The sequence below is a fragment of the Malaya genurostris genome, chromosome 3, assembly GCF_030247185.1.
Source record: "Malaya genurostris strain Urasoe2022 chromosome 3, Malgen_1.1, whole genome shotgun sequence".
Taxonomy (NCBI): domain Eukaryota; kingdom Metazoa; phylum Arthropoda; class Insecta; order Diptera; family Culicidae; genus Malaya; species Malaya genurostris.
Genome location: NC_080572.1, coordinates 230,708,634 through 230,724,668, shown reverse-complemented (window position 1 = coordinate 230,724,668; position 16,035 = coordinate 230,708,634). Strand labels below are relative to the sequence as shown.

Here is a 16,035-nt window from a genome sequence, read left to right as displayed (position 1 = left end):
TGATAGAAATGTACAGAAAGAAAATGCAAACAAAAAGCAAATTTCTGCGTGGAAACTATTTATCAACACCACCATCCCTGTTATTATCGTTACTGTTATTGTTGTGATTATTATAGTGGAATTTTTACTGGGGACCGGTGTCGGCATGCAAACAACTTGCTTTCGCGATTCCTTCGTCCTTGCCTTCGCCTTGCCTGAAGCACTCACGTTTTCCCATTTGAAAATGTTTGTTCACTAGTTTCTCACTGCGACCATTTACCATTGTAGCCGGTCCCAGCAGTCAGTCATCTACCGGGAAGTGGAAACAGTTTTTTTTCTTTCTTTCTCTATCCGCCAATGCCACCACACTCGCCAATGCCGCGGACACTTCGACGGATGTTCCTCCCGAACACTTCCCGCGAGATTACTATTATCTTCCGGTTTATATATTTTTTTCTGTTGCTTTTCTTACGTTCCAAGACCGAAAAGTAAGTATTTATGCTGCTTTTGATGGATTTTTCCTCTCTTCCGCAGTTCGATACCGTCCGGCTGTGGTTTTCCCGGCAAAGAGGAGCTGCCTGTGTCGGGGGTCGGTGAGATGTCTTCCATCCACTTACGCTTTTTTTTCCACTTCCGCACCGGTGCTGTTATTGTTTGTTTGTTGCTCGCCAGACAGCCAAAGTCAGTCAGAGCAGTTTTCTTAATGCTCCTGCACTTGATGTCTTTGCTTCGAGATTTCAGACTAATGGCAAAAGCTTAGCGAACTATAATACAACAGTGCCGGATCTGTCGGTTGAAGAGGGGAGGGGGAAAATTGATAAGAAAATTGAACATTCACTGAGGGTGGAGTGGAATGCTTTTTACTTCCCGTCGAGTGACAGAAACGATCAATTTAAAATGAGTGATTATGAAGTGTTTTAGTGGGATGATGAAACGGATGAATTTTTCTGTATTTAGGTAGAGTTTGGTCCATGTACAATCTGGGCAGTCTATTTATTTTTTAGCAGGGCATATCTCGATAGAATGTGGGTAGGATGTTTCGACAGCTGATTATCTTTTTTTGCGAATTTGCGTGTTTTTGATGGTTAAAGTGATGGACATGTTCTCAAGTGTGTAAGTGTGTATGTGTGTTCAACCTATCCCAAGCCCCTTTGTCTGCAGCGGTTTACAGGAAAAACATGCAAATCACTTTAGTCCAGGACTCAGGGAGGTGTTGACTCAATCGAATTCCGATGACCCATTTCGTATACAGAGCAGATCGTGTTCCGACTGTTCATCGTTCCATCGACCAGCCCCGCCTAAATTAAATGTTTGCATCAAATGGATTCAAACATTAGGGCATGTTCCGGAGTGTTCCAGTTCTAGATGCATAATTTTTGTCAGTTTTAAAATTTAAATCTGGAAACCCAAGTAGCAATTAGAACTTGTTAAAATTGGCATGTTAAACAATTGCTACAGAACGGCTATTTTTGTTGGATATGTTAGACAAGTGGTTTCATGTGTTTTTGTAACAAATGTGAAAGCAACTCAAAAACCTGAATGTATTATGTTCCAGATCGGTTTTATCAACTGACTGTACAATATGTTAATTTGAACAGTTTCGTATCCAGCTCTCTCTTAAAGACTGTCCCAGAAAGTATGGACGCACTTTGATTTCGCTGTAAATAATTCACAAGTTTTAGATATTCAAATTTTATTCGATATACTGATAATATTAGACTACAACAACAGAATATTATTCCCAACATTTGCTACTTAGCCATTGTAGACCAGCTGACGCACCTTCTTGCGGACGTTTCTTATTAAATTCCGTACAGACTTCTTGGCGACATGTTTTGACACTTTTTTCCAATCTTTGTCGGCTGCAAAGACATGTTTCCTAAGATGTACCTTCGTTAATGCCCAAAATTCCTCAATTGGTCGAAGTTGTGGGCAATTTGGTGGATTCATGTCTTTTGGGACGAAAGTGACATTTTTGGTAGTATACCATTCTAGCGTTGATTTGGAGTAGTGGCAAGAAACAAGATCTTGCCAGAAGACAACAGGATCCTTGTGGCTTCGAATAATGGGTAGAAGTCGTTTTTGTAAACATTCCTTGATGTATATTTCGCTGTTCATTGAAGCAGTGGTGATGCAGGGTTTCGTAATCTTACGGCAGCTACAAATTGCTTGCCAGATCATAGCTTTCTTACCAAATTTTTCGACTTCAATCGATGTCTCGGACTGGTTTAACACTTGCCCTTCTCGCACCGTATAATATTGTGGTCCCGGCAAGGATTTGTAATCGAGTTTCACGTAGATTTCGTCGTCCATGATTATGCAGCTCAAATTTCCAGCAAGAATCGTATTGTACAGCTTTCGACCACTCGGCCTAATCGATGCTTCTTGTTTCGGACTACGTTTTGGTTGTTTCTGCTTCTTATAGGTTCGAAGATTCAAACGTTCTTTAGCACGAAGAACATTTGACTTCGAAGTGCCCACTTTTTGGCCAAATCCCGAACTGAAACCTCCTTCTTTTGCTCGAACGTATACGTTTATTCAACTGAGGGTTAGCAGGACCTTTTCTTCGATCCGTTTTCGGTTTATCCTCAAAGGTGTTATACTCACCGAACTTCCTAATTACATTTCGCACGGCTTTTTCACTTACTCCTTCCATTTTTGCTATCTTTCTCAGTGACAGTCCGCGTTCTGTGCACCATTTGCACGCAATTTTTCGACGTTGTTCTGCTGAAAGTCCACGCATTTCGAAACAAACTAATGAAAACGAATAAACAACTGCACAAGTGGTTAGAGAAGAGTGTAATCGACAGGACGCAGCCATAAAAATTGCTAAATTCTGAACCATTGCGAAATGGCAGTGGTTTTTGGTTGCGTCCATGCTTTCTGGGACAGTCTTTAACAAATAATACTGCTGTGGAACGTATCGAATAAGAAACTTGTGGCACATCATACAAGCAAAGTGCGCTTTCCTAATCACACAATCGTTGTGGGAATAGTTGAGAAGAACATTACAAGAACTATGTTTGCTAATTGGGAATTATAACAAGAAAAACTGGCAGCCCCAACAGCGTTTTGCTCGTGTTCCAAAAATACAAAAAAAAAATGAAACGGCAGCTTATACCAGTTGACCAGTTAAATTTGACAGTAGAACTGTTCGAATAAATAAAACTAAAACGATTTGCTGGAGATACGATTGTTCTAGTTTTAGTTCCATTTTGGATCTCCCATATAAACCTTCCAACTGCTGAATTTGCTCTTAGAGAAAGATTTTCGATCCCTTTCAATTGACACGTACTTAGTTTATGCTTTTCAGTTTTGTATGAACAATTAACATTTTCTATTCTCTATTCTTGCATTCAATGTTTAATTTCTTATTGTACCGAAAGCTTTGAAACCTTCAGTCTTCTGAACCAGCCAATTACACCCTTGGAACAGAGTAAGATAGTGCACACTTCTGGATATTTTTTCTATAGACGCTCCTGCAAAAAACGCTAATAATTAAAATATAATTATTATTTATACACGATGTTATTCTTAACGTCAAATTATTTAAAGATGATATGCAAAATGCTAAATTTTATTAACAATTTAAAGTCACATTAAGGGTTTAAATACACTTCAGTAGGACGTCAAGGTGAAATACTTGACCTAGTTGAAGGATTTTCAATAATAATTTCGCGTTTCAAATGAATTATTACGTTCAACCCAATTTGCACCCTATCATTCTGCTGTTACCGCAGAAAGCGATAGCACCCAGTCGACGCCGTTCAATGGACAAAATGTCACCATAGACATACGGGGAGGCATGAGATAGGAACTTGTGAGCACTTAGTTATGTTACCTTTTGATGACCACTATGATAAATGTTCTCAGGTTGCTCGATATTCGTCAGAAAATATCCCAGAACGCCCAGAACAAAATCTCCAAAACAGTGGTTTTCCGACTGTTTTAGTCGATTGCTCAGTTTTAATGTAGCATTGTTTCTACTGCTCACCAAGTGGAAAGCTCTAAAACTAGATGCCATTTAGCCTTTTGAGAAGTGATCCTACACCATAAGTATTTGTGTGCGGAGTCAAATCACAAGTTCGAGGTTGAAATTTATTTGAAGTACAATTTTATTGCGTTGCGTTTCATAAAATCCGGATGAGTTCAGTTGACAAAATATTTTCCTCGAAATGAAGAAGGTTGTGTGTTGAGGCCCGTCTCAACTTACACAGTTCGAAAAAATCTTGTGATTTTACATCTTATAAGATGCACATAAATGGAGCGTCGTATTTCACACAAATGTCTATTCAAAAACATGTAAAATTTTGTGATTTGAAAATTACATGGCTTGAATACGAACGAAATAAAAAACAAAAAATCGTTAGCAGCAGCGTGACTTGAACCGAGAAACATTAGATCACAAACACATCGGTTACTCGACCGAACCACAGTGCTCATATCTGTTCATTGAAAAATTGATACATATAAATCCATACAGCGGCACTTGCTAGCCGAGTGCAAATTACATTCGGAGCGTGTAAAATTCTGTGCGAGTGGAATATTGCGTCATTTGAAAAATAAAGTAGTTGTGAATTGTATCGTTTGTAGAATTCTGGCACCTGTAATATTCATAGTTTTTTTCTGTGTACATTCCATTAGCCATTTCTAAGGTTTGTTCTTTAGTTTGGTAAAGCAACGACGCCAGACATGGTAACAAATGGGCCGAAAAGTCCCGGGACTAACACATAGATGGCGCTAATATTATTGCAGTCACCTTTATTCAGTTAATACTAATCTGTAAAAGACAGCTGTGAAAATTTCATGATATTCTATTCATTAGTCTGTGAATTAGTGTGCTAAGAGTGACGCTACTTTTGTTTTTTTTTTCAGAACAATGGATCAAAACCAATTTCGTGTTTTAATTTTTCACTGCTTCTAGATAACTATCGAGTATATTCTGTTAAATTTTTGAATCAATTGATCAAGATTTACTTAACTTATGTTTCCGGCCGTCAAAATGCAGCACTTTTGCGAAAATGCCGCCAAGCCGCCATTTTGTTTTTCAATTTTTAAAACTGATTTTTTTTGTACTTAAATAAACATATTAAAATGTGCTTTGAACAAAATTCGGATTACTCCATTTTTTGGATCTAAAAATAATTCCCCAAAAAAGTCCTTCTCTTTTTTTCCTACGGTGATGTAACCCCTTAATCCACACCTAGTGGTGTGATAATGATTTTTTCTTAAAACTTTTTTTTTTTATTAGGATTATCTCAACCCAAATTGTCGTTTTCAAAATTTATCATGGAATCCCGTGCCTTGACATATGCCTTGTCTGGGCACAGAATGTTTGAATAGGTCTGGTCTGGGAAAAGCTTGAAGGATTCATCTTGAATTCGACTCCGTTGGTATTGTACCAAGCTACCGAGATTTTTGCGTAATGCACTGAGGCCAAATCCGTCCAAAACAGAACTGTACAGGGATGCTTTCGGACCATGGGAAGTTGCAAGCATTCCCGAACGTGAACATTCGCTGCCATCGAACCTCTCGTCGCAAATGAACTGTGGAGCATTCCACATTCGTAAATTGCTTGGGAAATCATTGATTTTTTACACCAAGCATTAAATCACAGTTTGAGCATAGCACGTCTTCCAAATATAACATGTTTTGAAAAAATGGAAATCAATATATCAAAACTTTACTACATAGAATAAAATAGTCCCCGGCTTCTCACAGAAAAGACGTGAATAGTATATTTCTGTTGAGCCTTTTAGAGCTCCGGAAAAAGTCGCATCAGTGCATTCATGCTTGAAAGCAACGGTGAAATTGAATGATTTGCGATACGAATTGGTACACCATCCCCCATATTTTCCAGACCTGGTCCTCAGCTACTATCAGGTGTACAACTTTGCTTCCGTCGTTTTCCGATAGGTGGCTGTACCGGCTGAGGCTGTTGAAGTGAGTGTGTACAGTGCCCAACGAATTGTCATCGCCGTTTCAGTGATAGTTGTTCTTGTTTTCGTATTATTCACGCTTGAAAATGTCTGTTTATGTGCCCAATTCTCGCCATTTGCGGGAAGTTTACTTTTCTGTTACAATTCGAAAAAAATGCAGCTGAAGCGCATCGAATGCTCTCAGAAACTTACGGTGATGCTGCTCTGAGTAAAATAACGTGTCGGGAGTGGTTTCAACGTTTTAAAAATGGTGATTTCGATCTCGAAGACAAACATGATGGTGGAAGAGAAAAACCCTTCAAAGATGAACAACTAGAAGCATTACTTGATGAAGATTCGTGCTAAACCCAAGAAGAGCTTGCCGAATCGTTGGGAGTGAGTCAGCAAGCCATTTCAAAACGTCTCAAGGCCCTGGGTATGATTCAGAAAGAAGGAAACTGGGTGCCGTACGAGTTGAAACCGAGGGACATCGAGCGCCGTCTATTTGTATGTGAGCAACTGCTACAAAGACAAAATCGTAAGGGGTTTTTACATCGAATCGTAACCGAAGGTTCGATACGATAATCCTAAACGCAGAAAATCATGGAGAAAGCCCGGGCATGCTACTTCGTCGAAGGCAAAACCGAATATTCACGGCGCTAAGGTGTTGATTTGTATTTTGGTGGGATCACCTCGGGGTGATTTACTACGAGCTCTTAAAACCGGGTGAAACCATCACAGGAGATCGCTATCGAACGCAACTGATGCGCCTTAGTCGCGCGCTAAAAGATAAGCGGCCACAATATCAAGAGCGACATGAGAAAGTCATTCCTCAACACGACAATGCTCGGCCTCACGTCGCAAAAGTGGTCAAAAAGTACCTGGAAACACTGAAATGGGAAGTCTTGCCCCACCCGCCGAATTCCCCAGATGTCGCCCCTTCTGACTTCCACCTATTTCGTTCGATGGCACACGGCCTGGCAGATCAACATTTTCAATCCTTCGAAGAGTTGGAAAAATGGATTGCTTCATGGATTGCTTCATGGATAGCGTCAAAAGAGGACTCCTTTTTTCGAGCCGGGATCCGAAAATTGCCGGAAAGATGGGAGAAAGTTGTCGCTAGCGACGGACAATACTTTGAATAAGACATCTGTAAGCACTTTTTCGCCATGAAGCTGTTAACTTTGGAAAAAAACGGCGGAAGCAAAGTTGTACACCTGATATTATATATTTCCAAGCCTGGCATGATTTCTCCAGGGAAAAAAATTTTCGTCGAATGCTGAGGTCATTGCAGAAACTGATAATCGTTCATCAACGCTTGTTTACGTATTCATATTAGGTATTCACTGTTTGTTTTAATACTGCATGATCATCTGCCTTTTTAGAACTTAATCATTCCGTATCAATACTACAAGTTCCTTTTTTCTCTTACCTTTTCAGACATAAACGTTTGCAGTTAACCGACCAGTGAATGGTACAAAAAAATAAACAATCGAATTACGAGTCTTCGTAGTGTTCGTATTTCTCTCATAAAGTGACAGTGGACTCTTGCTTTTCCGTAGACTTAGGCTCGAATAGACTACATAAAATCCGGTGAATGTCTGTATGAAAGTGCATCAACAATCGCAACTAGATATCCTCAGAATCGGAATGATCCGCAGCTAGCTCGGCTCTATTTAGCATCCGCAAAGTGTTCAATTTTTCTCTGTTGTTGCTGGCGCACTAGTGGACGAATAGTAGAGAGGTGGTATCTGAATCGGTCTGAACCACCGGAATTGCAACATCAACATCGAACTTCGTCGTCGGATCCAAATCGAGAGTGCAGTAGAGTTACATCATCGTTTCCGTCGTTTTTGTCACCAGAGACAGCGGAACTAATCAATCCTGCCGGTGGGTGCTCGAAATGGCTGGATTGTCCATTAAGGTAGGTTCGTTCGTACAGCGAAAGAAACAGGAAGGGACATTGTTTGGTTCCTTTTTCATTGTCTCGGTCTAATAACTGTTATTCTTAATAGGTTCAGGATACTGTCAATTTCGCCCCCCGCGATAGTCAATTTGATATGTCGGATAGTACATGAGTTTTGCTTTGGTTCGTTGGAGTCAGGACATTTGATTTTATTAATCCCCATGTGAAATGCATTGGAAATCCATTAGGAATGTGTCATTTATTCCAACGGATGATTGTCATTTGTGGCGATGCAATGATAGTGGTTGTAGCTGGTAGCATTTATGCACTGGAACCCTTGCTGTAAGCATTTTTTTTGCCGACTCTAACAGTGTTTATGGGCTATATCAATAGTCAGTCTACAACGGAGGAACAGATAATTCGACATTCAATTTTCACACCATTTTATTTAACGAACAAACAGTAAACTCCGGGCCGGATAAGCAGCTCGAAAGAGCAAGTGACACGGTATTCGTTTTCAATTATCGGAAAAGTGATTGTGTTCGGCATGATAACTGCCGAAAACACGCACGAAATCATTACCGGTAATTGAGTCATCCTCATATCGCCTGCCGCAACCGTTTGACTGTTTGCTGTCTGACCCTGTGTGTTCTACTTACATCAAACAACAGCCCATCCCTACCAGAGATTCTCGATCTATCTATGCTGGGATACATACATACACCCGCACGCACACACGCACAATCGTTGCCAGGGCGTTGATGGCTGATGGGTCAATAAAGAGGACTATTCGATTCTCCACTCGTCCGTATCAGCGTGGAACGGAAGCGGCGTAGATATGCGGTAGGATTTTCTCACGCAACTAGTTTCCGCAAATCGTTCACGTTTTCGATAATTCATGAAAGAAGTCCTTGATACGATTATCGTTGGACACGCAACGAAAACTGGTGGGTGTACTTTCCCACGGTATGGGAACCTGTTCCGTTCGAGCTAGCAGTCTTTGTTCGGCCCTTCGCTTTGTTCTAGTCTGTTACAACTCAATTCTATATATTCGGCAATTCAACTCCCGGTATGTATAACAATAATTAGGAAGTGTCAGTAGGAACGGCCATGCGATTTTGCTACCTGTACTCCTGTGATCTACAGTTTTAATCTTGTGGACTTCCTGGAACAGATAAGGGCAGAATAGAAGAAGTGTTTTCGCTGTCCAGAAGCAAACATGTTTAGAATTTTGACTTCATTTACATATTAGTACCGCATTTTAAGAACTACGTTTGAATTCAAGTTAGTGAAAATCAATTCAACCATATTTGAGAAAATGAAAATTCCATTCTAAAGATTTTTACCATTTTTATCAGTTCGGTACAGAAAGCCGAAATTTTGGATAATTAAACTATCAAACAATATAAACTACAAACCAGGGGTGAAAATAAGCAAAGTTTTTGATTCACAGTAAATACAAATAGTTAGTATTATTATTTCATATCACATATTTATTGTAGATATTATAAAGAATTCTGCAACGAATGATTTTTGATAAGATAAATTTTGATTTTACTTAGAATTTATAAATGTCTTCATCGTTATCAGTATAACTGCCTGATTCGGAGTCAACAGTTCAACAAAGTTCGGTTCGCTTTAATGCGTTTTAATGTCCATCAAACAGGTTTGAAGTTCAAATGGCTGTCACTTACAGTTCCGGAGATGTAATGGTATAAGTGACATTAACGTCGAAACTGATTACCGCTCAATTTTCTCGGATATGGATTATCCGATATCAATAATTTTAGGTTCGTTAAGTGAGTTTATTTCGTCGATAGCATCAAGATTCCATGTTTCGTGATGTATTTTAAATTTATTCTGTAATACCGTCGTGGTGGAGTAATATCATCAATAAATACATGCTGCAATGAATAATAATTAAAACCATACGAAAAACATGTCAAAGCGTCACAAAGCGTGCTATGGAGTTGATTAATATTACCCTATTTAGCTTAAATACCATACACAGAAGTAACAGGAGTGCAGGATTTGACTACGCCAATTAAAACGCACCATTGAAACGTTGCGTCAAATGCTGCGCTCCAGTTACCTCTTTAAATTAAATTCATGTCAAATAGCGTTTCATTGGGTTTAATCTAGATAGTGTATAAACATCATCATCAGCATAAACCAGCTGGAAGTAAAACAAAGTCTTTTGTCGCTATAATCACTATTTGGTGAGGTAGATTTTTTTTACTAATTTTGCATAGGTATTGCGCAGCGAAAACTTCCAATTTTTCCCAACTCTTCTGATAAAGACTGTTAAGCGAGCATTCCTGAAAGTTACAAATTGACCATTTTCCCCAATTTGAGCACCCTCATTCATATAAATTGACATAAATCATTGTACAAATGCCTTTAATATTCCTTATCACCCATCACTTAACTTCCCAAAGATGCAACATTTGCCATTTTCCACGATTTTCAAAGTCTCATTGACACGCGTTACTCTTAGTTAAAATTACTGTAGGATTACTGTTGTCACTATTTTTCACGCCCCTCATTGGGATCAACGATTTTAGATGTAAATCAATCGGCACTCATGTCTGATTTTGCTCATATGTGGAAAAAGGAAAGTAATTGAATAAGTCACAGAAAACACTACTGCCAAAAAATGTAGTTTAATATTATTACAAAATTGTATGAATATTACATTGTAATTGGGGACTTGTCGGAGAGTTAATTAGCACAAGTTGCTACACCTGTTCTCAAGCGAATGGAGCACTCGAACTCCTTTCTTGGTAACCAATAAGATAATAATCCTTTACCCAGGTAACCAATAAGCACTAATAATGGCATTAAAGTAGCCTTTTATGAGCACCAAAAATGCTTATAGCTCTATATCTGCAATCTGTAAGCTCATCTGTTGTAAATCAATCAGAATTCAGCTCTCAGAATGCACACCAGTCATAAATAAGCATTATATATGAATCGCCCTATATTTTACCAAAGTCGGCCTGAATTTAGTCTCAAGTGCGATTGAAATGCCAATTAGCGATTATTTGCTGTCATAATGCGGCATTAGTATGTGCTTATTGGTTACCGGGGTACTTAAATGCGCGAACGAGTTTTTGAGAGCAGCTAATGCTCTTCGCCTGCGTATGGTTGCCTTCTGAGTATGAGAACAAATTTGTTTCGCAATAAAAAGAGCTCATATGGATAAGGTCTGCTGCTACTCGGTGTAATATAAAGTTTCCACCATTTGAAATCTAATCGCCATTTTAGTTTTGTTACCCAATTTTTGAATTCACGGTGTTCGGTTTTCTGATTCACATTTTCCTGCGCAAAATGGGCTTATTTCTACCTCTGCTACAAACTTTAGCAGTTTGAGGACCAATTGAAATAATTTCCAAAATTTGCCGCATCTTCGATTTAAATGGCGGTTTATAATAAACGACGGGTCCAGTATAACTAAATACAGTGGGTGGGTAATGTCAGAGACATAACTGGATGACCTGAATATGAATGAAACGAACACGTGTGTTTACATTTCTCAATATCTAAAATCGTTCTCATAAGTTGAAGTATTGTGTGAATTGTGCAAGATTTCATTTCATTATTTCCAGAATTGTAACAGTTGGCGGTAACGGGTTGGCGGTTCAATGCATAGGACGCTGGTCTTACAAGCCAGCTGTCGTATGTTCGAGTCCCGACCTGGAAGGATTCTTAGTGTCAGTAGGATCCATAGTACTAGCCACGCAATGATTCTGTACGCTAAGAATCGGCTGCGAAGTCTGTTGAAACAGAAAGGCCAAATTCCACGGAAGGAATGTAATGCCAAGACTTTGCTTTGCTAGGTCAAAACAAAGAAGCGTCATGAGTTTTTCTCTTTAATACTCATTGAAAAGAAACATTTTAGAAAATTTTAGTTAAAAATTATTTGTAATTATTTTATACTACTGCAAATTTTATCATAAATTGCTGATAGCATGGATTAAAAAAAATGTTTTTAGAAGTACAACAAAAGATATTCATTCTTCTCAGAGAAAAATTTGTAAAGGCGCCCCATAGTAAAGTTAGTCGTAGTGACGACAAAAGATACTGATATCAATTCACCTTTTTGGTGCATTTCACCCAGTAATTCCGGAATCAGAAGTCGAATTCAAATGAAATCCAGGAACTTCGTATTGACCGTAAGACCTTTCATTAGAATCTAAGTTTCATTATTCGAATGTTTTCCCCGGCTTGATTACGCACACAATGATGTAATGAAAACCGCGAAAATGTTACCGCAGAGACGGGACTCGAACCCGTAGCTAACTCCTAACCGGGGAAATTGTTTTACCAATTAAACTACCCTGCATATGAAAACACATGAAGAGAAAGTCCAATTGATTGGACGAAACTAAGCATGCTTCGCTCTACTTAGCCACTACGGTATTCACTTACAGTCCCGTATCGACGGAAACAAATTCAACAGAAACACATACAATGATCACGAGTCTATTTCTACCCATCTGTTTTTGCCGCACGATACTGATTTGAGACTTTTGTTTTGTTATCCCGTAGATAGCGAAATAGACAAAAACAAAAGTTTCAAATCAGTATCGTGCGGCAAAAACAGATGGGTAGAAATACACTCGTGATCATTGTATGTGTTTCTGTTGAATTTGTTTCCGTCGATACGGGACTGTAAGTGAATACCGTAGTGGCTAAGTAGAGCGAAGCATGCTTAGTTTCGTCCAATCAATTGGACTTTCTCTTCATGTGTTTTCATATGCAGGGTAGTTTAATTGGTAAAACAATTTCCCCGGTTAGGAGTTAGCTACGGGTTCGAGTCCCGTCTCTGCGGTAACATTTTCGCGGTTTTCATTACATCATTGTGTTCGCATGTCGGTTTTCCAATCTGTTTCCCCGTTAGATACTGATCATATTAAAACTAGCTCAAGGCGGCTTTACGTCTTAACAAAGTCTAAAACAAAATCGTTGATTACGCAGCTCTACGTCTAAACAAGGCTAAAACAAATCATCGTAATCGTTTTTTTTTTACGAAGTAAATTTCAAACAAGATAAACTTTTTTTACGAACCTACTTCGCAAAAGAGGTTTGTGCATAATATGAAGGGTTTACCGTATGTCGTTTACCAAATTGACAGTTGATGCGCGTAGGTTACCAGCGATTTACCAGGCTAACTCCCGCCCTGAAAACAAATCACGTAAGAAGAATTGTGCCACACTTCCCTTTCGACGAAAAGAATCCCTCAAATGTAATGCTCATCAACATTCAGGGTTAAGCACCTCCCCAAAAAAATCCCTTTGCAAAATTTGAGCTAAATCGGCGGTCAAAGTTTGAAAAATTTTTATCTTGAAAATCTTGGAGTACTTTTCTTTACGTTTCGTCTTAGACTCGTCAGTGCAGAGCAGTTCAAATTCGGTGCCAGTTAATAAGTGTTGTGCAAATAGCATTAACTTTACGTCTGCTTAGCGGTTCAAGTTGAACTGTTTAAGTTTGCACTAAGCAGTTCAATTTGAACAACTCTGCACTGACGAGTCTAAGACGAAACGTAAAGAAAAGTAAAATCGGTTATGTGCCCTTAGCACAAACTTAGGTTAACCCCTAAATGATCTTGAAGTAGTTAATGTCAGAGACACAACCACGTGATTGAAGTAGGACTGCTGTCGACAAGGTCAGATCACTATAAAAATCAACTTTTTTCGGATTTTAACGGGTTTTAACGTTTTTTTTTCAAAACTAACTAGAGATTATTAGAGGAGAAAGAATATAAAATTATAGAGCCGGAGTACTCAAGGAAGAGCAAGGATGTGGAGATAAAGTGCGGAAAAATGAGACGTGACAAGGGACATTTAAGTAAGCAGAAGGCTTACTAATTACTGACTGACCAGAAGTCATAAATAAAAAATAAATATATAAATGAAAAAATTAAAATTAAAATGAACATTCGTTTTGTTACATTGTTCTACTAATAAATCATCCATTTCAAGTAAAGGAGCAAGACTCTTTGCAAGCGTATGAGTAATGTTAACAATGTGTGCGTAAAAACAAATTCCGGCGCTTCTTTTCTTGATTTTAATCAATGAATCTTCCATATGGTTGATAAATAAACCAATCGAATCATTCTGATTAAAATTACAATTCAAGAAAAGCGAGAATCTTAGTCTTAAACTCTTCCGCTTACCTTAAAACTGCTCGAGAAAAATTATTTCAGTTTCAGCTTGCTTCCACTGACACATTTGATTAGCAACAAACACATTCCTATATGGATTTCCTCTTGCAGAAATTATTGCGATATAAAGATTTACGTACCTTCTATTAGTAATCCGGCAAAAAAGGGACCTTGAATTTAACACGCGAAAGGCAATGAATATGGAATGTTGTCGTAAAACTATTTATTTTTTCCGGAAAACTGCTTTTGTAACAGAAAATATTTTGTTTTGTTTATTTTGTGTAGCGCAATCTAATACAAATGCATTGAAGCAGTGTTGCTAACTTTTTTATTAGGGAATTAAAATCTACATTGATAGAATGTAAGCAATTTTCCATCAAAAGTTGGTGAAAAATTGATCAAAACTGATATTTTATCCAAGATGTCAGGCTTAACATTCATTTGAGAATAAATTATTGTGAAAAAAGATTGTTTGAATCTCAGTCGTGCAATCCACTTTGATAAACTCGGTGCACTGCATATATGAATACACAGATCTATGGCATACGTACCAAATAAAATGTACGTAATACACAGATTACCAACACAAGTTAACTTGGTTTACTCTTTATCCTTAAATCTCATTAGTTCATAAGGTTACCATTTCTCTGACCTGAAAATTATTTCCACGAGCGAAATTCCGTACAAACCGGTTGCCTCTCTTGTGGCGAACGGCGCACAGAGTAAATCAGCCACTTGCTTAACATATGTGCCCTTCCCTACAACGCTAACGTACCTCGCCGAGTGCAACTCGCGGGACCCATTCTGAAGAAGGATGTTGTATGTATTAGTGACAATACTTATTCTGATTGAAACTCGATTTTATAGTCGCAAATTAATGTGCATGAGAAAAAAAACGAATTGATTATTTGTTTGATTTGATGTGGAGATACTGAAAATAGTTAGAAGCTAAAAGATTTGACCGCAATTGTAGATTATGGAACTCTCAATAATGGCGCTTATAAATGTTGATTTGCATATTCTCTCCGTTGTGTTTAAACTTCGATGTATGTTCCGCACGCCAATCGTGGTCACGCTTTGGTTTACCAAGTCTGGCATGCACTCTTGTGCAAGCGTCACGTGAATCAGCTACAATCAGGTGCGAGCTGATTACGTTTGATCAAAGCAGAACCTGCCAGGGCATCGAATCGTTTTGTAACACTTCGAGTGATGATTGCTGTCGTGTTTAATGTGAGACTGAAGCTTTAGCAATATTTTTGATTATAGACGAATTTCGTGCTAAATCGTATTCAGAGTTAGCATCATCCTCTCAGATTTTAGTGAAACTTGCTCTACATGAAGACTTTGTAACAAAAAACGACTTCGCATACTTTGTTTTTCCAAAAATGACCTAGACTGTTTTTTGGAAAAGATCAAACTATTTCTACTAATTTTTGGCTGTAGTAGGAAAATGACAAGTCCTAAAAAAAGTGTTGTATGAGTGGTTTTTACAAAATTAGTCAAATTTTCGAAAAAAATATTGACACAAATCCCAATTGACTGCTATACTGAAAAAATCGATTTAGAAAATTTAAAGTCCATTTTTGATTCGGATGAAATTTTGTTATAAAGTAGGTTTGTTACTTACAGTAAAAATTTCAAGTTGGGAACTTTCAAAGAAAACAAAAGTTATTATAAAAAACTCTTCCTTGTCCAACTGATTTTTTTTTCAGTGTAATTTCAGTGTAATCGAAAAGCAGCCAGATATTGTTTTGGCGTTATTATACAGTTCTTCATGTTCTTCGGACATTTCGTTGTGCTGTTCAGAGGCTATGTAGCAGAAATTTATTTTCGTAATATTTGCATCAGTTTGTTCAACTGCCCAGTTATACAACTCTAGAGGGGTTGTTGTGGCATTTTCATAGTCGCGAGCAAGACTGGCTTTTTGCCATTCGTTTGAGAGTGCCCCCAGTAGCATCACAGGGACCTTTTCCAATGTTGCAAAAAAAATACCATTCTGCGCTTAATTCATACTATGACTGGATTCTACACAGGCTTGCAAATTTTTTTTTAATTTTTGTATTGTA

General features: G+C 38.2%; 1 protein-coding gene across 20 annotated transcripts in view; it reads left to right on the top strand.

The window, feature by feature from the left end:
• Positions 1-16,035, top strand: part of LOC131438815 (glucose transporter type 1) — a 611,808-nt gene that overhangs the window by 324,418 nt on the left and 271,355 nt on the right. For all 20 annotated transcript variants that reach the window (XR_009230992.1, XR_009230990.1, XR_009230991.1 and 17 more), the window contains one exon: positions 7,338-7,821. Coding sequence is in view for 1 of the 20 variants with exons in the window: in XM_058609128.1 (XP_058465111.1) it covers positions 7,801-7,821 (21 nt within the window). In the remaining 19 variants the exon portion in view is untranslated. The remainder of the gene's footprint in view (positions 1-7,337; positions 7,822-16,035) is intronic.